At 34.7% G+C, this 22,919-nt stretch overlaps 1 protein-coding gene across 1 annotated transcript in view; it reads right to left on the bottom strand.

The window, feature by feature from the left end:
- Positions 1-1,542: 1,542 nt before the first annotated feature.
- LOC131876499 (uncharacterized) overlaps positions 1,543-22,919 on the bottom strand; it is an 85,371-nt gene continuing 63,994 nt past the window's right edge. The window contains exon 3 of the mRNA XM_059221916.1: positions 1,543-1,654. Within this exon, the coding sequence (XP_059077899.1) occupies positions 1,543-1,654 (112 nt within the window). The remainder of the gene's footprint in view (positions 1,655-22,919) is intronic.

The raw sequence follows: 22,919 nt of genomic DNA on the forward strand, positions 1-22,919 counted from the left end.
AGTAAATTAGGTAAATTAATTAATAATTTTTCATTCATTAATTAATTCACAAAAAGAGGAAAGAATTAATTAGCCAATTAAATAAATATTTAATTGTGACAAGAAGAATTAGGATAAATAAATAAATTATTTAACCTAGAGGCAAAATGACAAACAAGATTAAATGAATAAATCATAAAACCTTAGAAGATGAATTAGAAATGCAAGGATGACAATTAGATCTTGACAAAAGATAATTGATATAAGGTCGATTTGATCATGATTTTGATTTGATAAATGATTTGATTGATAAACAATTGAGATTGGTTGACAAATTGATCAAGATTGATAAAGAGACCAAATTGATAGGCGCCAATTGACGAGGAACAATGACTAATTGATCCAAATTGACACGATTTAAAAAGGACAATGATCGATGACAAATTGATTGCAAAATGACAAGATTGACAAGAGGACAAGGATCGATGACGAATCGATCACAAAAATGACAAGATTGAAAAGGACAATGATCGATGACAAATCGATCGCAAAATGACAAGATTGACAAGAGGACAAAACCCTAATTCTATCATCGATTAGGATTGACAATGTCAAAATATGCCAAATGAGCACGCACATTGATGCGACAAGATAAGATCAACCAAAATCATGACTGAAGATTGTTATTGACAAGACCAAATTTGAAAGCGAGATAAATGAAGAATGCAGAAGAAGGACTCGATGTTCGCAAATGATAAAGACCAAGTGTGCAACATAGAAGAAATGTTAATGCGACACAAAAACCCTAAAATGAGGCAATGCGCAAATTTTAAAGTATAACTCCACAAGCGTTGACCATTTTTAGACGTCTACACCCAATATGAAACGTAAAATAGAACAGGATAACTTATCAAACCATATGACTAAAATTATCATGAAACTATCATGGACCATGGTGAAGAATAAAAAACTATTGAAATTTAGTTGCTTGAGCTGAACCACCATCGCATTGTTGATAACTTTATGGATGCAAGATTCTAACTATAAAAACTAGAGGAGTAGTTTTACGGATGCAAGATTCTAACAATAAAAACTAGTGGATGAGCTCCACAAAAACTACTAGATGAGCTCCAAAGATGAGTATTGTAAACAGAACAGGGGTCCAACTTTAGTTATCAATTTTAACTAAATAGGCTCTTTGCTAGAGCCAAATCTTCCATGTCCTCATTGTTCTCCTCCTCTCTCTTTCTTTCTCTTAGGCTTCAAGAGATGAGGGGGAAAATATAAGCAGCCAGGGAAAGGCCATCTGCCGCTAAAGATGGCCTTTGAAAATCCCTTTAGCTACCTCCTCGGATTTGAAAGTCCCTTTAGCTACAAATAAATTTGTTGTTCTACTATAAACACAACCTTCCTGAAATATTCTCCACCCAGTGTCATTAAACCTATATCTTATAAACACACAGGAAACATCTACATATGGGCATTCCATTTCTGATATTGTTCTTGAACAAGTGTAGAGGGAAATAATTATAATGCTCCTTGATCAACTCAATTGCTGCCAATTTATGAAAAACCTCGAAACTCTAAATTTAGAAGTTCTAAATATTCCTTTTCACCTTTTTGCCTTTCCAAAGAATCAGAACTCTCCATGTTGGCATGCAACTCTTCATGCCACCTAATGAAAGGATCAAAACTCATCAGTATGCTATAATCATTTAACTACCAATTCAATATTTTCTTCAAGAATAAGCTAACATCCGGACCCATGCAACTTTTCATCAAAATGACAAGCATAAATTCCTCTGACAGAAGGAGTGTTTTCTATACGAAAAGGTCTCTTAGAATCTAAGATGAAGATTTCATATGTGCTAAAAAGTATGTTTCTAATTCCAATGGATATGCAGTACACTTTTTATTTGGGTTATTTTCCAAAAAAAATGTGAAAGATGTGCCTTAATTATTCTACATTTAATTGGACTTTGATTTTGATGTATTTCTGAAACAAAGGAAATTGCACTTTGATTTTGATGTATTTATGAAACAGATCTCGAAGTCAAATATGAGATCAAGAATGCAAACCCAAGTAGCAGATAGTTTCGTAATAGTGAGTCACTTGAGCATTAATGCCTAGCGTTAACACAACTTCATGTGTAGTTGCACAAATTATTCTTATAGATCCATTACATTACTCCAAACTTATAGTAACTTGCAAATAGAATGTAATTCCTTCCTTGAAGGAAATCCACATTCACACTACATGGTCAAACATTGACAATGAAATTTCCAAGAATAATCAAAATATCCTTAATATCATGATTCACCATTCATGTAATATATGAAAGTACAAATGAAGACAATGTTAGAAACAATAATAAATATAGTAGTCTATTCATGAACTAATTGAAAAACTACTAAAAGAAAGTGTACATTCTTTCACCTTGAAACCATCCTACACACTAGACAAGACAAAGCCCTATTTCTAGTTCTACTCTCCCCGGAGATGAGAAAATTATAGAATCCTTCTTTACGGTCTTGATATTCCTTTTATAATCATAAGGAATACAACAAGTTGCTAACCTTTTACAAGAATGTGTAACATGTATTACAATGTCGTAAAACCTCCAGGCCAGTATTCATGAAAGCTTTGGTTTAGAGGCATATAGAAAGCTTCCACGAATGTGAACTACCTTATGAGCCATGCCACTATTGCACATTTGTGTTTATTGATGCAGAGAATACTAGGATACAAGATTCTCATTGCCTTTCTTTGTAGGGGAGAACTTTGAGATTTTTTATCAAGCAGGGATGATTGACTCCAAAACCACATCTCATGTGTCTTCACCCTTCTTTATCTCTGCATTCTACCCATTATAAGGGGGACATGGTGGTTGCTAGGGAGATCAAAATTATTTGCAATTGCAGTTGATGCCTGCAGTTGCACTTGACCCTTTCAATAACCCTCTGGTTATCTTTGGATATTTTAATAACCCTCTGACTAGAAGGTAAGTCATCAATTTTCTTTACTCATTCCATCTACAAACCTTCAGCCATATCTCCTTATTCCAGAATTTAGCTGCACCTTCTATGCACTTCATTTTAAAACCTCTGCAAGCAAAAAAATAACACTTCATAAAAACTTATCTCTAGAAAATGTCTGTCTTCTACATTCTAAAATGTAGCATGCAAATGATATAACTTCTATCTTCTACATTCTGAAATGCAGCATGCAAATAATGACCCTATTTCTTGATTTGCAAAATGGCGGCAATTAACTGTCGGGTCTATACTTTGGATTATTCCATATACTATATTAATCTATGTGAGATGTAATTTTCTCTCATTCCACAAAGAAATCTTTCATTCCAATAGTCTTGACACCTGTAAATGACTCACAAACCTCAACACAGATTAATACTAGTAGCTTCTCATTGAATATTAAATATGTGCTATCCTCTGCATATGTCTTCCTCTAACACATGCAGTGTTTTGAGTTTTCTATGTAAAAGGATAGCAGATAATCCTCAATCAAGATTTCATACGTGCCAAAAAGCTTCTTTCTAAAAGATTTCATACGGATATGAAGGACACTTACAGCTAAGATGTGATGTGTTTGCTATATTAGTTTTTTTCTCCAATTAGTAATGGAAGATTAGCCTTAATTATTCTACAATTTTAATGTGATTGAATAACATTTTCCAATGTAATTATTATTTTCCCCTAAAAATAATGAATGCTTTGCCTTAAATTTTCCACATTTTTCATGCAATATGAACAAAATCGCTAATGTAATTATTATTTTTCCCCAAAAATAATGAAATATTCGCCTTAATTTTTCAAAAAAATTCATGCAAAAGAAAAAGATTCGCCAATAAAGTTAATATTTTTTCCCAAAAAGAATGAAAAAATAGCCTTAATTTTCATACAGTTCTTACGCAACTAAGAAAATTTCGCCAACGGAATTTAATATTTTTCCCCTATTAAAAAAAAAATCGCCAAAAAAAATAATATTTTTCCCCAAAATATTGAAAGATTCGCTAGGATTTTACACCTTTACCTAGGCGGGGTTTCTTAAAGTTATCCCCAATTACCACCATCGAGGATTGTCAGGCACACTCATACTTGTGAAGCCAAGTGGAGTCGATGCTTGGTTCCTGCATCAAAATAAAACACAAAACACCTACACACATACACATCCATATATATACATTTGACAAATAGCATTACTAATCATAAGCATTCCTCATATGAAATCATTTGAACATATGTTAGTACATCATAAACACAATACATCATCTAACATATAGCCATCAAGAGATAATAACTTAAAAACCCTAACATCATCATAAGTCCTCATGAGCATAAAACATCGTAGTCATAATAATTCATCTCACATCTAATTGTCAAATAACCCTAAGCATTAAACCCTAATATTTTATTGCTATACCCTTAGCATATCAACACCACTAGGACATCATAGATCTAATCATAAACACTACATAGTCATGTCCTAAAGCATAGATCTATTATAAATTTAAGCAACCTTCATTAAATCAACTGAGTATATCTACATCTAACAAATAGAATGACGCTAAAACCAACATAAATCTAGAAGAACCATAATCAGGATGCATACATAGAAGGTGTTACCCTAGATCATAGCTCATTTCCTTAGATTAGGACAAAATGAAATGGATGATATCTTAGCCCTTGGATTAGGTCCTAGATAGAGAGGGGATTGCAAAACAAGGTGATAACAAAGCTAGGCCAAACTCAAACCTTAGGTTAAGTTTAATCAATCCCTCTTCTACTTAGGATAGACTTCATTCCTAAGCCAATTCAGGAAAAGGATTATGGTTTTGATCAACCCAAATGTTTAGGATCAATTAAGCAATATAATTGAGGTAGATTTTGTCTCAAGCACAAGATCAATTGTGGATTTGATTAATGATATAAGGTCTAAGTTAGACTTTTACAAAGTGTTGACCTTGGATCAGGAGATTGATTCATTGATTGATTGGATTAAGGTTGATGATTGATTGAGACTGAAAATTAGGGATTGGTTGATGGGTGTTCTAAGTCCTTAAAGATGAAAGATGACAATGATTATGGATAAAAAGATAGATTGAAGAAAATAAATGGAAGAAAATGAAGGATACCCTGGGTGGACAAAAGACTCAATAAGTGATTCTGAGGTAGGGCAAGTTGGACAACGAGATGCGACCACTCTTATTAATGCTTTGGGATAGTCCTGATCTTTGATGGAATGCTTGGGTTATCAAAGGCTCCTCATCAAAATCATTGTCATAACCATGTAGGTAATCATGGAAATGATGAAAGAAGGTTCGATGTTTCAACAAGAGCTTGCGGTTGATGTACAAAAAATTGTGACACTTGAGGATTTGTTTGTAACTAGGCTTCTTCTTCTTGACTTGGTGATAAATGGACTTTTTGGGATGCTTGAGGGACTTTGTTTTATGGTGCATGAGTGAATTCGGTCAAATGTTAGTGAGAATAGAATGTGTCTACTCTTGGCAAGAGAAATCAAACAATGGTCTTGGCCAATGATAACAATTTATAACAAGCGTGAAAGTGAGGTGGGCCTAGATTATCCCACTAACAAAATTATTGGTTTGCACAATGAAAACAATCGAAAACATACAAATTAGGTTGGAAATTTGAAACCATTTAATGGGGCCCCTATGACATAGAAATACCTCAAACAAGCATACAAATAGAGAATTTGGTAGCATTGGCTCCACTCCATGGCAAATACTTCTTGGGCATACTAGATTCTCTTACACCGAAGATCCAAATATCTTTTAACCGATGAATTCCTATCTCATCTTGAGTGGGTACATGAAGGGTATCTATGAGATATAATCCGCACTCCTTGAAGCATCAAATGTGGGATTTGCACTACTACAACAAGGTTCTTAGTAAGTTTTTGATGAGTCCAGGCCAATAATGAATCTGCGAAGCAAGCCACTTAAGGCTCTAACTGAGATTATTGGTGCAGAGAAGGCCTCCACATACATCGAATTCACTTAACACTTCATCTATTTGACCGAGTTTTTTTATAGTGGCTTGAAAGACACTGCTCGAGATAACACTGGGAGATACGATATCCTTGACATGTCCCAATTTGAGGTACCCCTGTGGGGTGATGAAATCCCCAATCAAAGATACCCCTCAACTACTAAAAGAAAAAGATAGGTTTTGTCAATCAACTTTCTCTTCACCCAAGGTACACGAAGGTGAGGGGAGAGGATAATAAGTGTGACAGTGGGTCCACCCTACAAATGTGCAAGTGCACAAAACATGCAAAACATTGGTTCTTTTTAGTCCCACATGTAAATGTTATCTAATCTAAATGCAATAAAATAAAACTAAACTAGTGGGAAAATAACAATCTTTGACAAATGGGTTGCAAAAACATTGTTAGAAGTCTGATAAAACAACCTTGGACAAACAAGAGAGCTGCAAAAACCTGAATATGATTAGTAACACAAAAATCCTATCCACATCGGTGCAGGCGTTGACTTAAGGCCCGAACCTAAAAAGCAAAGAGAGAATGCGAGAAAAAATTAAATATAAAAATTTGACAAGAGGAGGGAAATGTATACCTACGGACATGCTGAAATGCTTCAGCTAGTGTAGACATTACCATCTATGTTGCAAACACTGAAGTAGGTCATCTGCAGAAAATGTTAGCCGAGAAAATTGAAAATTTAAAAATTAAAAACCAAGTGGGAAAACCGTCAAGCGGAGATGTCGTTCTGTAGTGCAGACGTCGACGTCTGCACAAATGCCGAACTCCTTAATCCTGAAAAAGATTAGCTAACTAGCCTAAATATTCTAAATTTACTGCTTAAATTTGACTGTTGTAGTAAAATCTAATAATCTAACTGTTTTTGTGATTTTTAAACCTATATTGTGATTTTTTTCTGTTTTTAATTGATTAGAAAATATAAAAAGCCAAAAATGAAAAGAACCTATGAGAAATTAGAGACGTTGAAGTAGTTGAACACAAATTCTTATATGAGAACCTATAGAAAATGGTCAGTGGGAAAGTTTTAAATTTGAATGGAGGTGTTGTTTGGGATCAATGAAGATGTTGAAATTGCCTGCAGAGACGTCGAAGTGCAGTTTTAGGTGTTGATTCGCTAAACCTACAAAAGAAAATGCTTAGAAACAACAACAAAAAATAGATGAAAGGGAAGTGGGTCCCATCAGGCATTGCCAAAATGGAGACAAGAAAAGGGGTTAGATGATTCAAATGCATACAATAAACATAAAACACAAAATAATCAAATAAAGTATGCAAATGAAGTGTTTATACCTTCTGTTCTCCTTCAGATTGAACTTTTGGTGAAGCAAGGAATGCACCTCTTCCTCATTTGATTGGATTGGTTCTTGGAAGAGATGTGGATTGCTCTCCAGTACAACAACAAAGGATCTTGGTGTATTGATGGGATGATGGATGAAATTGGCTAAGTGTGAGATGAATTTGGTAGCATAAGGGTGCTATGGATGATTTCTAAGGTCTATTTGGACAACATAAACTTGTATAAAGATGAGATGATTTATGAAGGGAGAAGACTCCAATTTATAGATTGGAGGAGGTCCAAATGAAGGGCCAAGATTGATTTAAAATGGAGGGTGGAGATTGAAAGAAGGTGGGAGAATATTGAGAGGACAAGGTGTGGGGATCAAAAGATTTTCCATAAAGACATTTATTGTCTCCACATCCTACAAGGTACATTGGGAAGGGAAAAGGAATATAAAATTCCTTGGGGAATGAGGAGAGGAATTAAAAATTCCAAGAATAAGGGATGTGTGAGAAGAATAAAGGAAAAAGGAATTAAAAATTCCTTGGGAAGAGAGGGCATGAGAATGTGCAAAGGATTTGAAAGCCTTTGACATGACCAAAGTGGGTGGCATTTAAGGTTTGGAAGGTGAGAGGGGAAAGCCATTTATGGCAAAGAGTTGACTTGCTCTTAATCTTGGGGATTAGGAGTCTAAAAATTATTTAAAGAGTGATTAAGAGGATTAATAAGGAATTCGAGTGCAAGTGGGAAAGTTAGGAGGATGTGACATGAGGAGAGAATGAGTGGAGGAATATAAAATTGAGGGATAATGATAAGCATGATTATAAATGAATTAATTAGGCTAAGTAAAGATTATAGAAAGTGATTTGTAGGAATCACTTTAGTTAGGTTAATTAATTAGAATTAATTAAGTGGGTTTAGAAGAAATAATGATTATGGTTGACTTCAGAAGAATGGGAAAATAATTAATTTATTGACAATTTAATCATTGGACTATAGTGATAAAATTAATTAAATTTAATTTAATTAATTTTAAGAAGAATAAGGGTATACATAATTTAATTAATTAATTTCGTAGAAAGGCTCAAATTAATTAAATATTTAATTGAATTAATTTTAGACGTCTACAAGACTATTATTATTGATTTTCTACACGCATTATGACTAAAGTCCTAATTGATAGGTTGATTGAAAAATATTTATAACTTTCAAATGGTTGTGTGCACAAAAGTGTGATCAATCAATTAAAGATGAAGTAAGTGATACACCAATTAAATATTATATTGAAGGATATATTTAAGAAAAACAAATGAAACAAACAATCCTTCAAAGCATTCCATTGTTCTCTATCTATAAGAATTCTCAAAGTTATGGTTTTGCTCTCAAATCATTGAGCACTTAACTTTTAGAATGACAACCTAAAGAATAAGTGCTATGATGAAATGATCTACATGCTATGCAATTAAAATCTTATATGATGATAACCATGCTACTAAAATTGGTCTATGATAATGGAAATATTATGCTTACGATAATAAAAATGTTAAGCTAATAATGGATAATTGTTATGCTAAAAAATGTTTGAGTGAGAGAGACTTGTATGGCTTGATAATGAATGAACCTTGATAATGAGAGCACAATGTATGTAGCACCTTGATAATGAGAAAATGAGTCCTATTTATAGAAGAAATGAGCAATTGGATGGCTAAGATGGATTTGGCTTAGTAAGGGCTAGGATTGCATGAGGAGGGCTTGATCCTCAATCCATATTTTCAACTTCCACCAATGCCATGGTGACAAGTGGCATCATGGGGAGGCTTGAGAGGAGAGGGAAGAGGCATTAAATGTTTGAAGAGACATGGTGGTTACCCTAGGTGGTTTGGTTAGGGTTAGATTAATGGATAAATATTTTATCCAAGGAATAAATGAATGTGCAAGGGTTAAAGGGTTACCTTAGTCAAAGCATTAAATTCTTGAAGAGACTTGAGGGTTAGATAGATGGTTGAGTTAGAGGAAACGTCTCTAACCAAGGGTCAAAGGTGGGTTAGTTGGATTAAAGCCTTTAAGGCTTGAGGAGACTTTGAGGGTTAACTTGTAGAAGGGAGAAAACCTTTAAGGCTTTTGTAAGAGCCTTAATTGTTTCGAGAAGTGATTCCTTCCTAATCCTTAGTTTAGGAATATGCAAATGCTTAGGAGGGGATTAGGCTAATTTAGAAGGGATTAGAAGAAATTAGAAGAAAGGTTAGTGTGCAAGTGGGTGAGGATTTAGGATTTTTATTAAAATAAAATTTATTTATTTCAATAAAATGTGAGATTGTGATTTAATTAAATGTGAAAAGGGGGGATTTAATTAAACAAATATGATTTATTTATTTAATTAATGGTTTGAATATGGCTAGGTGAATTAAATTAAATAAATTGAATCATTTATTTAACTAATAGAAGAAGGGGGTTGGGATGAATTAATTAAATGGGTGAACTCACAATACTGGTTCCCACTTTTTGACCAACTTTGACACTTATATGAATATTTAAAAAAAAACCTTCACTTTCGGACATCTATAACTTTTAAACTGTTAAGAATTTGAAGATGATATAAACTAGTGATTTTTCAGATCTTGTTTGTAGATTTTAAATATATTTTTTTCAAATTTGTTTGAATAAAATTTTTATTGATTTTTCCATCTCCCTCAAAAAGTAATATTTTACAGCAAACAATATTTTTTAAGAGTGATTAGTATCCCGAAATGCATAATTTTTTTTCTATAAATGATAAAAACTTAATTCCTTTGAATTTTGGTTTGTAACATCAATACCCAGGGCATGCAGTTGGTTTGATAGTGATATGTTGAATATTTTTCATTTTATTAAGTTTTGAAGTTTGACTAATTATAATTTAGATATAGGTGTACGTTTGAACACATAACTTGTTCTATATATATCAAAATTTAATTTTCTTTTTTTTGTTAGAAAGAAAACATCAATACCTAGTGTATAGATATTTTTTAGAATTTTTTTGAATTAGTTTACTATTTTTCCTAATGCATTGAACAAAGAAGTTCATGTTCGGTGAAAAACCTACATTCATAAGAAATAAAATAAAAATATATTAATGAAATTAAATATATTAAAAGTTATACTATTTGGAAAGCTTATAATAAGAACTAAATACTTTTTAAAAAAAACTTTTAAATAAATTAATTTGACCCCCCAAAAGCTAATGTAAAATTGGTTTTTTATCAGCATTTGATAGATGCAAAGGAGACTCCATTGCAAGAATGATTTAGAAGTAGAGAGGTTTTATCCAAGAAATTTTGATCTAAGAGTGTTTGATTTAACTCTCCTCAATTAATTACTTAAAATGGGACCTCTTAAAGCTTAAATCATTATATTTTCTAAAAAATGTATGATTTCAGCAAAAATCAGGACGTACCAAAATGTGGGAACCAACTTTGTGAGTTCACCCAAATATTAATTTAATTAATAGTTGAGAAGGGGAAAGGATTAAATAAATCTAAATTTTATTAATAATTGGATGAAGGATAATTAAAAAAATATAAAATTCATTTAATTGGGTGGACAGAAATAGGTGTGTATAGGTTACACATTTTTTGAATCTGAAAGATGCTACACATTCTTGTAAAGTGGAAAAATCGAACCCTAGTCGTTCTCCCCTCCCCAACTCCAAGGAGAGAGAAGGGAGAGTCACTAGGGTTGATGGTTTTCACTTGGGAGAGACTTTACATTCAAAAGAGGGATTGAAACCCACAAGATCCAATCCCACGTAATGCAAGATTGGATTCTAAATGAGTTTCAAGGGTTAAGACATCAAGGATACCCTATTTTGTAAAGAATGTAGATAGAATGATTGAACTAGGAATGCATGTAAAATAGGAAAGATTCGCTTATAAACAGAGCTAGGGATACAGGATGAAGCTGTGGACCTGGAATTAGCAGTAAAATGTCGAGACGGTGCTATTCTACAAATTTGAGCGAAAGTTGACGGGACGATGGCGCCCGCGTGCACACGGTCCTCCGAAAAATCCGCGAAACGAAGGTGGATCTGTTCGTCTCTGCACAAGGATTCCAGATCTTCAATTATAGCCACGTACCTACAACCTACACACAGAAAAGAGAGGATGATTGGGGGGATAGGGATGAGGGGTTTGCCTTTAGGTCAAACCTCAGTTTTGGAATTAACCAAGAAATGAGAATGTTGTAAATGTAAATGTTTGTAATGTAAACAAGTACTGATACCTTGTTGTAAGAATGTTTGTATTCTTACATGCGAAGGTGTAATGTATGTAGTATGTTGTATGTTGTATGTTGTATGTGATCTCCTCTTCAATGGTTGAATCCTTGTCTTGAATGCAACACTTAGCCTTGAATGGAGACTTAGAAAACTCAATTGCTTGAAGGAATGCTTGAATGCTTGAATGTTTTAATATTGCTTTCGCGCCTTGCTCACATATATGTCCTCCTTTTTTTCTCTCCCCTTCTAGGAGAGGAAAAGTAGTTTATATGCTTGTCAATTAGGGCTGATAGACTGATTTTCCCGACCTTAGGCTGACCAAGAAACATTATTTTCCAATTTGTAAACTTAAAGACCCAAAGCCCCATAAGAGACCGGGCCCAAAATAGGGCCAGGGACCAGGGCGCTGGGCGCCATGGTCCTGGGGGACCAGGGCACTGGGCACCCTTGTCCTGAAGGACCAGGGCACTAGGCACCATGGTCCCACCTCCCAGGACAGTAGGGTTCAAGGAGGGATCATGCCAAGGTGTGGAAAAATGCAGTTTTTGGTGTCACAAGCAGGTTTCGGGGTCTCCATTCAGGTTCAACATTGTGCCGCCATCGTGAAGACCCAAATGCAGTCAAAATTGCAAGTGTCGCAATTTTAGGATGCTACATTTAGCCCCCACTTTAGCGGGAGTATAAGCGTACGCTGATACTTGCGGTAAAGTACAAGGAAACAACATTGAAAAACTTTCACCACGTCAAGGAGGCAAGATACACCAAGCCCCCAGTGGACTAAGGATCTTACGACTTCGATTGACAAAGTAAAAGGGAAGATCACGAGGGAGAAACATGACTGTCAGTAGTAAGGTTCCCTCACTATGAGTCATGCAAGAAAGATATCAAAAATTTTCAAGGCAAAGCTAAATTTGTCAACAAATTTTCAAGTATCTTGAAAAGATATGAACGGGATGTATGCCCCCCTACGTTAAAGCAATCGCACACGCCTCACCGGGGGTGATTGCTTTAAGGTAGTGATACATATAAGAAATGAGAAGGGAAAGGAGCACGTTATCACAAGGATTTAGCCCCCAAGTGTGAGATAAGCCCAAGGATAATAGACACAAAAAACAAAGCACAAGGTGACTTCACTTTCCTTGGGGTCAGTATGCTGTATGATAATTCATGTATATCATATGTATGTATGCATAATTGTTCTTCATTCCCCAATCAAGGAAGGTCACCTAGAAGAAGGGAACACATGTGTCTTTTGAGTCAACATGAGAGAGACCAAGAGATCTCAATGCTTTGCATCATCCTCAAGTAGACAACACTAAGGACAACAAATAGAAGATTGAGAATAACACATACAAGAAGTAACAAAAGATCAAGAGAGGAGGAGAGGATCTGCTATGCTAATGAACTAGTCTAGCACGTCATCTACCCCCCGATCTTGCTTATCAGTATTTCAGGAAGGTAGGAAACACACAAGAGGAAGAACATCCAACACAGCAGATGGAGCTATCACAAGATCCAAACAAGGGCTATGTTCATATCCCAAGCCACGGTGTTCTTGTCTAGGAGCTAGGATAAGTGCTTTAGAAAATTCATGAGATAAATGGTTATCAACATCAACATATTCATATTCACTATCAGAATGAAAAGGAGTAACATTTTCATCATGAATAACATTTTCATCTATATCATCATCAAGATTTATAAAAATAGGATCTTTAACTCGCACAGGATCAAGACCATCATGCATCTTATGTTTAGGAGATTTCGGCTCAATCGTCGGCTGAGGAGAAAATGGAATAATACTGGCTGAAGGTGTTTTTGGGGATTGTAAAGTTTGAGAAGCAGCTGCCTGAGCTCTAAGACGACGCTTTCATCGGCGTTCACGTGCAGAATGATTTCATCTAGTCTTAGTAGGAAGATTAGGATATTGAGGAGGAGGAATGTTCTCATCCTTATCACTTGGGTGTTTAGGTTGTGGTCTCTTAGGTTGAACAATAGGAGAAGAGGAAGCTCTCTTCTCTCCATAAGAGGAAGGAGGAGGAACTGCTCCATATAAAGGAGGAATATTTGGTTTAGGAAGGAGACCAAGTCCATCATGACGAGGAGGTATAGGTCTACTTTTGGGAAGTTTATTAGATATAGGCATAGTCACATCCATAGGGATGGGTTGGGAATCTTCTTGAGGAAAGACATTAGTTTTATCTTTCAAAGGAAGAACTTCCTTCTTAAGAATGATAGGAATGTCAAGTTTGGGTGTTCTAGGTTCACTTAGAGATAGGATCATATCTTTTTTCCACTTTTGATAAGATTTGAAAAGATGATCACTTCGCGGTGGAAGAGATTGGAATTGTTTAGGCCAAAAGTAATCAATAGGAACGCTAGAAGCTCTTTCAGTAGGTTTAAAGAGACTATGATTGACAGTAACAATTTCACCATTATGGGGAAATTTCAAACACTTATGAATAGGAGAAGCAATAGCTTTCATGGAAGATAGCCAAGGATAGCCTAGCTTCACACGAAATTGTTCAGATGATGGAATTATAGTAAAGTTCACATCAAGGGATTTGTTATGGACCTCAATAGGTAATGTAATGGAACCAATTGCAGGAGAAGAAAATGCATCAAATAATTTCACAACCACATTTGTTTCATCATAGATCACTTGATTCAATTGCAAAGTAAAAAGAAATTCTTCAGTAATGACATTAACCATGCAAGAAGGATCAATAAGCGCTCCACGACAAGGTGTATTCTTGACTTTTGCAACTATATATAAAGGACCATCAGGTGCCCTGATAGTTTCACTGGAATCAAATGTGATGGAAGGTTCTTTAGGGATTTTCTGCTGCTCTACAAAGTTAATCACATTCGGAGTCATGGACACAAGATCATCAGGTGAGATAGAGGAATTAGTAGTATCAATCGCATTAGAGGTATGAGAAGGCAATGGATCAGTAAAAATCTTAAGATTTTGGTTAGGAGGAGCTACAAATGTGTTGCCTTTATCATTCACACCAGAAACAGAGATAGTATTATTATCAATCAAATCTTGAATTTTACCCTTTAAAGCAAAACATTTTTCTGTATCATGCCCAGGATGATGATGAAATTGACAAAAAGATTTGTTATCAAAATAGGGTGAGTTAATATTTGCAGGATCTATTTGCCTTATAGGAGGAAGAGTAAGCACATTTTGTTCCAATAACTTATTCATAATACTATGCAATGATTCATTCAACGGAGTAAACTTTCTTTCTTTCTTGAAAAACTTAGAAATAGGAGGCACACCTGATGTTGCATTCACATTGTTGTTGATGATGTTTTCATTGAATTTAATTGACTCTCTGTTCGGTTTAAACTTCCCAAATGGTTGTTGACTACTATCACCCTTATCACTCGGAGCCATAGGATTTGCTTGTTCCATTTGACTCACAGTCAATTGATAATTGTGAAGAGTTGCGCACAACTGTTGGAAAGAAGTAAACTCAGAAAATAGAAGTTTTTCTCTAATATCTCTTTGTAAATTAGAAATAAAGATTCTTTGAATATCATTGTCAGATACTGGAAAAGAAATTTGAGCATACAAATGCTTATATCTACCAATGAAATCAGTCACTCTTTCTTTAACACCTTGTTTACAATGCATTAAATCAATCAAAGTAACTTTGGGACTTATATTGTTTTGAAATTGTTGAATAAAAGAATTTGCAAGTTGTTCAAAAGAAGAAATAGAATAAGAAGGCAACAAGCAATACCATTGTAGGGCTTTATCTCTTAATGTTCTAGTAAACAGTTTTGCAAGCAACCTTTGGTCATAAGCAAAATTGGTACATATTGTTTGAAAGGTCTTAACATGTGTTAGAGGATCACCCTTACCATTATAAAGCTCCAAATGCAGAATTTCAACATGTTTAGGGGGGATAGCTTGAACAATGTCAAGAGAAAGTGGGCTCGCAACATCAAATGTGGGCACACTAAACTTAGATTGATTCATAGAGGCAATTTGTTGTTGTAAAGAGGAGACAGTTTGTGCAAGATTGTTAATGGTCGCTTCAGTCGAAGAGTTCATATTGGACGTGTTAGATTGTGATGGAGGTGTCATGTTATTGAAAGAAGGTAGAGAGTAAGGTGGTGGGACACTATGATAGTTAGTCATAGGAGATGATTGGAAAGGAGGAACACTACAAGGAGGAATGGAATGGTTAAATGAGTTGCCCCCTTGCGTCATGTTCATTTGTGGAGATATAATAGGAACACTCATTGAAGGAATGAATGAAGAAGTTGGATTAAATGAAGGAAGAGGGTTGATTGAAGAAGAGGGATTTCCCCCATGACTATTGATCATAGGAGGAATGTCTTGTGTTGAAGTAGTCATTATGTTTGATGTAAAAGTAGGTATACTAGCAATAGGAGTCGTCAAAGGAATAGAATGATAGACTTGAGTAGGAGGTTGTGTATAACCTAAAGTTTTAGCACAACTTTTCATAGGCATCACATTCGAATCCACAATGTGTGCAATACCACGCAAAATATCAATTCCATTCTTATCACTTTGAACCATACGTTTTAGACCCTCAATTATCGAAAGAGCTTCACTATCAGGGTATTCTTGAGACATCCATTGTCGAAAATCATCAAATTGGTTATCCAATTTCGAAAGTTATTCTATAGAAACCTCATGGAGAGCTTCTTCATCATTAAGAGGATTAGAGGAATTACCCATGTCCTCATTAAAAAGGCCATTCAAATTAGGTTCCATCTCCTCGGTAATTACACCTTGGAAGGACTTAATTCTAAGGCTCCGTCTAACGGGAATAGTGTAAGTAGGGCTTATTGTTGTAAAACTCATGCACTAAAGAGAGAGAGAAGATTTTGATTTTTAGAGGTAGCAAATTTCAATAAAATCAGCCAATCTCCTAGATTTAAGCTGTTAAATACAATCAGGACAATCTCCTGAAATTTCGGAAAAAATGTCCAGGACCATGGCGAACGGAGTGCACACGGTCCTCGCAAATTTTTTCAAAATTTTCAGGGATGAAAGTTATGATGATTTTAAAGCTAATCTGAAAAAATTGAGTGATTTTACGATCTGTAGATAGGCCAAATTAAAGTTGCAATCTCAAAATTGAGCCCTACCAAGATTGTTGAAAAATGCAAAATTTGAATTTTGAAAAAGAGGGGGAAACTGAAATTTTGAATTTTATGATTTTAGAGGGAATACTGAAAGCAATGCAGGCTTTGAAATTTAAAAGTTGACTCAGTTTCATGCACAATTCAATTTTGAAAGTGGAAATTAGGGTTGTTGCAATTAAACACTTAATTTCCAAAAGTCACAAATTGTAAAAATTTGAATAAAGCACTGAGATTTCGAATGAATGCCAACACACTTTTCAGATCTAGGACAGTAAGGAACACAATTTTGATATGAATTTTAATTTCAACAATTTTTGAATGATTAGAAGCCTCAATCCAAGCGATCACTAGACCAATTTTCACTTTAATTTTGAAAGTGTTAAAATTGATAAAATCAGCCAAAATTCTGGATTTTAGCAGAAAAATACAATAAGATCTAGCTCCCGAAATTTCGGAAAAAATGTCGGGGATGATGGAGCTCAAGGTGCACACGGTCCTCGCAAATTTTTTCCAAATTTTCAGGGATGAGAGATATTATGATTTTATTGTGGAGTCCAAAGTTACAGCCGATTTGGAGGTGTTTTGATCAATGAAATTATCAGTCGAAGGTTGAATCAAGAAGGTTTTAAAAATTAGGGTTTTGACACTTAACCACTTAATTTTCAGAATTAAAGGACAAATATGAATTGATAATTTGAAATAGAAGGGTAGATCTGAAACAAGCATTAACAATTAAACATTTCACAAGCTTAATTACTAAAAAGAAAATTTTAGGGTTTTTATGCAATCAACCTCTAAAATTTGCAAAAGATCAAACATGGAAATGTAATTAAGGAAGCAAATTTTTCAGATCTAACCATGAATAATCAGAATGAGGATGTTCACGCCAGGTTCACCAAAATCTAAAGTGGAAAAATTGAACCCTAGTCGTTCTCCCCTCCCCAACTCCAAGGAGAGAGAAGGGAGAGTCACTAGGGTTGATGGTTTTCACTTGGGAGAGACTTTACATTCAAAAGAGGGATTGAAACCCACAAGATCCAATCCCACGCAATGCAAGATTGGATTCTAAATGAGTTTCAAGGGTTAAGACATCAAGGATACCCTGTTTTGTAAAGAATGTAGATAGAATGATTGAACTAGGAATGCATGTAAAATAGGAAAGATTCGCTTATAAACAGAGCTAGGGATACAGGATGAAGCTGCAGACCTGGAATTAGCAGTAAAATGTCGAGATGGTGTTGTTCTGCAAATTTGAGCAAAAGTTGATAGGACGATGGTGCCCGGCATGCACACAGTCCTCCGAAAAATCCGCGAAACGAAGGTGGATCTATTCGTCTCTGCACAAGGATTCCAGATCTTCAATTACAGCCGTGTACCTGCAACCTACACACAGAAAAGAGAGGATGATTGGGGGGTTAGGGATGAGGGGTTTTCCTTTAGGTCAAACCCCGGTTTTGGAATTAACCAAGAAATGAGAATGTTGTAAATGTAAATGTTTGTAATGTAAACAAGTACTGATACCTTGTTGTAAGAATGTTTGTATTCTTACATGAAAAGATGTAATGTATGTAGTATGTTGTATGTTGTATGTTGTATGTGATCTCCTCTTCAATGGTTGAATCCTTGTCTTGAATGCAACACTTAGCCTTGAATGGAGACTTAGAAAACTCAATTGCTTGAAGGAATGCTTGAATGCTTGAATGTTTTAATATTGCTTTCGCGCCTTGCTCACATATATGTCCTCCTTTTTTTCTCTCCCCTTCTAGGAGAGGAAAAGTAGTTTATATACTTGTCAATTAGGGCTGATAGACTAATTTTCCCGACCTTAGGCCGACTAGGAAACATTATTTTCCAATTTGCAAACTTAAAGACCCGAAGCCCCATAAGAGACCGGGCCCAAAATAGGGCCAGGGACCAGGGCGCTGGGCGCCATGGTCCTGGAGTACCAAGGTGCTGGGCGCCATTGTCCCACCTCCAGGGACAGCAGGGTGCAAGGAGGATCAGGCCAGGGTGCTGAAAAATGCAGTTTTTGATGTCATGAACAGGTTTCGGGGTCTCCATTCAGGTTCCGTGTTGCATCGCCATCGTGAAGACCCAAATGTAGTCGAAATTGCAAGTGTCACAATTTTAGGACGCTACAATTCTATGCTTCACATATTATATGATAAAAATAATAATTTCATAAAGATTTGACCAAGTTATTGTGTTCATACATACGAGTTTTTACATTTTAAAAAAAAATTAATAAAAAAATTATAATTAATTATTTACTTGCCAAAAAATTACATAAAATGGGGCACATTCAGCCATGTGTCCTCTATTTATATTGAAAGTTTCAAAAAATAATAATTTTCTTTTCTTTTTCTTTGGTTGTTTAGACACATCTTTTTGTTTTTTCCCTAAAATTTTAGTACTACTACATTGAAATTTTAATTTTCACTATATAGATTTACTTTTTTTCTAAAAAGCAAATAGTAGCTTAGAAATTACATTCAATTTTATACAAATTATATTCTTACATATTTTTTAAATTATGCTAATTACCTATTCAAATTTTTATGTCAAGTTGCCTAACTCTGTTGAATTTTCATTGCCAATTAAGGACCTAGTTTGGATCCACATGGTCTTGCATTGAGCATAATAACCTCCTCATAAATTTGTAAATGATCTCTTACAATTTTTCCTTTATAAATATGGTTTATATATCTTATTTTTTGTCCTTATTCATTCCACAACGCGCACTTCAATCAACTCTTTCCTTATGATTTTACATCTTTCACATACCTCTTCACAAAAGGTGCAAACTCAAGTTCTAAGGACTCATTCTTATTCAAAGGGAGGTGTCCCAATGAAACTATCTTTATCTTAATCTTTTTTTTTAAGACTATAGGAATCGAGTATAGCACCAACTATAAACTGTAGTGTGTCGGGTAAACTATTTAATGTGACTGGTGACGTTGGCGCGACATGTCCTCTGGTACCATGTGGCCTAGGGGGAGACTAGACCTTGTGACCTCGTGCTTCACCATTGGAATCTCTCGCCAATTGAGCTAGGCCCACAACCACATCTTTATTTTAATCTTGATTACTATGAAATGTTTATATTTATTCGTTAGTTGGTGTGCTACCTTTCTTCAATAAAACTACTGCATTTTATTAATGTATTAACAACCTTTTAAATGATTTGTTTAGTCTTTAAAAAAGGAGCATTTCCTTGACTAATTCAATCACTATGTTCTTTCTTGTGAAAAAGACAAGGTGAATAAAATAAATTTTGATATTATATCTTATTTAATTTTTTATTTTATGTGACTATCTTATGATGATTGTTGGTTGTGTGGCTATATGTTTCTACCATAGTAAATTTTTGGTGGAGATTGACTTCATTAGATGCTTTGTCTATTAATTTTGAACCTGGTCATTGTTTATAATAAACAATCTTAATTTGATTATTCCTGGTTATATCTTAAATATTCATAGTCACTTGACATTAATGACAATTTTAACACCCTCACCTCTTTATCTCCTCCTTCCCTAGGTCTCTCACTCCCTCCATGTATACCTCTCCTTACATCCCTTCTTAATCCTCTTTCTATTTATTCTTTTGTCTCTCCTCTTCTCCCTCCCTCCCATCTCTCGGCATTTCCCTCCCTTTCTTCCCCCCTCCCTCTCTATATCCCTCTATGTCCTTATCCCCATCTCTCTCCCTCCCCCACTCTCTCGTATTCTCTCTCTCCATTCTCTAGGTCATCACCTTTCCCTCCCACCCCCTCTCTCTCTCCCCTCTCTAAGTTTCTTCTTCCCTCCATATCCACCTCTCTACCTCTCCATCCATATCTATTACCTACCTATCTCTATCCTCCTTTATCTATCTCACCCCTTTCTCTCCCCATATAGGTCTCTCACCTTACTCTCCCACTCTAGGTATCTCACTTCTCTATCAATCCCCTCTCTAGTTCTTTCCCTCCCTCTCCACCTCTCTCTCCTTCCCCCTTACCCCTCACTCTTTATGAAATCTTTCATTCTCTTCTATCTCTCTCCCCTCCCCTCTCTCTCTCTCCTCCTTCCCTAGGTCTCTTACCCCCTCCATGTTTGCCTCTCCCTTCACCCCTTCTTATAGGGTGAACTAACAATGTTGGTTCCCACTTTTTTGTACATCCTATTTTTTGCTGAAATCGTATATTTTTAAGAAAATATAATGATTTAAGATTTAAGAGGTCCCATTTCAATTAATTAATTTAAGAGAGTTAGATCCAAGGCTCTTAGATCAAAATTGTTTGGATAGAACCTCTCTACTTCTAAATCATACTTGCAATGAAGTCTCCTTTGCATCTATCAAATGCTGATAAAAAACCAATTTTACATTATCTTCTAGGGAGTCAAATGAATTAATTTAGAAGTTCTATTTTTTTAAGTATTTAGCCCTTATTAATATCTTTCCAAATAGTATTGTTGTCATGAAGGATTGCACCTGTGATGCTAAGTGTGAAACCAAGCAATCCTATGAAACATGGAAACACCTTCGAGCCTGTGGGTTTCTCAAAGTGAAGGTGAATCTCTGGGTTATGGTCCAACTTCCCTTGAATCCCTCCTAAAACTAAAATACTGATGTGGAAAAGTGTGAGAAATAATATGAGAATACAGAAATCTACAACTAAACTAGGAGGTGATACACCAAAATTATAATGGTAATAGCCTAAAAACTCACTAAAATATGACAAAACTTCGCCCACACAAAGTAATTTTACTCTCCAACCACATAAACATTTCCTAGGAAGGCTAAGGAAATCATAAACCTAGAAGGAAAACCAGTTTCGCAACCAAATTGATAATTATCTCTTCTACGCAACCTAAAACTTGTGATTATATGAAAAGCAAGGATACATACAACATGAAAGAAACTGAAATTGAAAGGTTTCTAGATCAAAATACAATAAATCTCTATCAAATCTGCAAAATGAGCATTCACAATTACCAAGGCAAACTCATGAAACTCTATAATATCAAAGGAATCCTACTATATAAAATTCAAAAATAAACTAAAGTGCTAAGATACAATGCTTTTTTGTAAAAATGTGTATGCAAAAAAGAAAGAACCAAAGGGAAAAAATAAGGAGAGAGAGAATATATAGAACCCCATCATGTACATCTCCTCCAAAATCCTAAAAAATAAAAAAACTGCATTAGAACAAGCATTGGGTGAATCTACCCAAAAAAGCTGAAAAAATCATGCCAAAAATATGTCAAAAATAGCCATTGATGCTCAAAAAGGTCTCCAACTACAACTGCATGAAAAAGAACTCCCACTACCAAATATAGAATTTCTAATCTCACCTAAAATAGCTCCACTGAAAAGAAAACTTCCCAGTCCAAAAATCTACATATCTGTGTGCCAAAAATAGCTCTGAAAGGAAAAAATCCCCCTCTACTGAAAATAGAATTCCAAGATGCCAAAAATAGCTGATCTGAAATAGCTTTAACCTCTGAAAATTATGCATGTCCTCAGCTGCTAAATATAACTCTCTTGAAAAAGTAAACTCTTCCTTGCACAACTGCATGCTCACTATCAAATATAGCACTTGGAAAAAAGAAAAACCTCTCCATGTGAAAGCGGCATGCTATCTCCTTGTCTCTCAAAAATAATTTTATTTTAATATTTAAAATAAAGCAAACCACTCTATTTTAGATATTAAAATTAATTATTTTATTTCCCATTGATTTTATAATTTAATATAATATTATTAAGATTTTTGTAAGATAAACCTTAATAAATTTATACTAAATTAAAATCAAATAAAATATTGGCACATATAAATTTATATTACATTATGATATATATTAATTAAATTTTTTATAAACTAAACTTTAATTATTATATATCATAATGTAATTTACAAATAAAAGATAATGAAGCTCTTTTGGCCCTAATGCATATGAGCCCCTTAAAATCATGTATTGGATTTTCTTTAAGGAAACAAAAAATAAAAAGAAACATGAAGCCCGATATTTTTAGGGCATACATATCAAAAGTTATTTTCAAACCCTAAAATAAAAAGATTGTTTTCATTTTGCATTTTAATCTCTGTCGAACTTGAGGAGCTTTTGTTGCCTTTATGTATTCTTCTGTCTGAGCTCGGATTAGGGTATGAGCAAGGTTTTGACTGCATGAATCTTAACTAGATCTTAGCTTCCTTGCCCCCCTCTAAAAACTGCATGGGTATATGCTT

The sequence above is a fragment of the Cryptomeria japonica genome, chromosome 6, assembly GCF_030272615.1.
Source record: "Cryptomeria japonica chromosome 6, Sugi_1.0, whole genome shotgun sequence".
Lineage (NCBI taxonomy): Eukaryota > Viridiplantae > Streptophyta > Pinopsida > Cupressales > Cupressaceae > Cryptomeria > Cryptomeria japonica.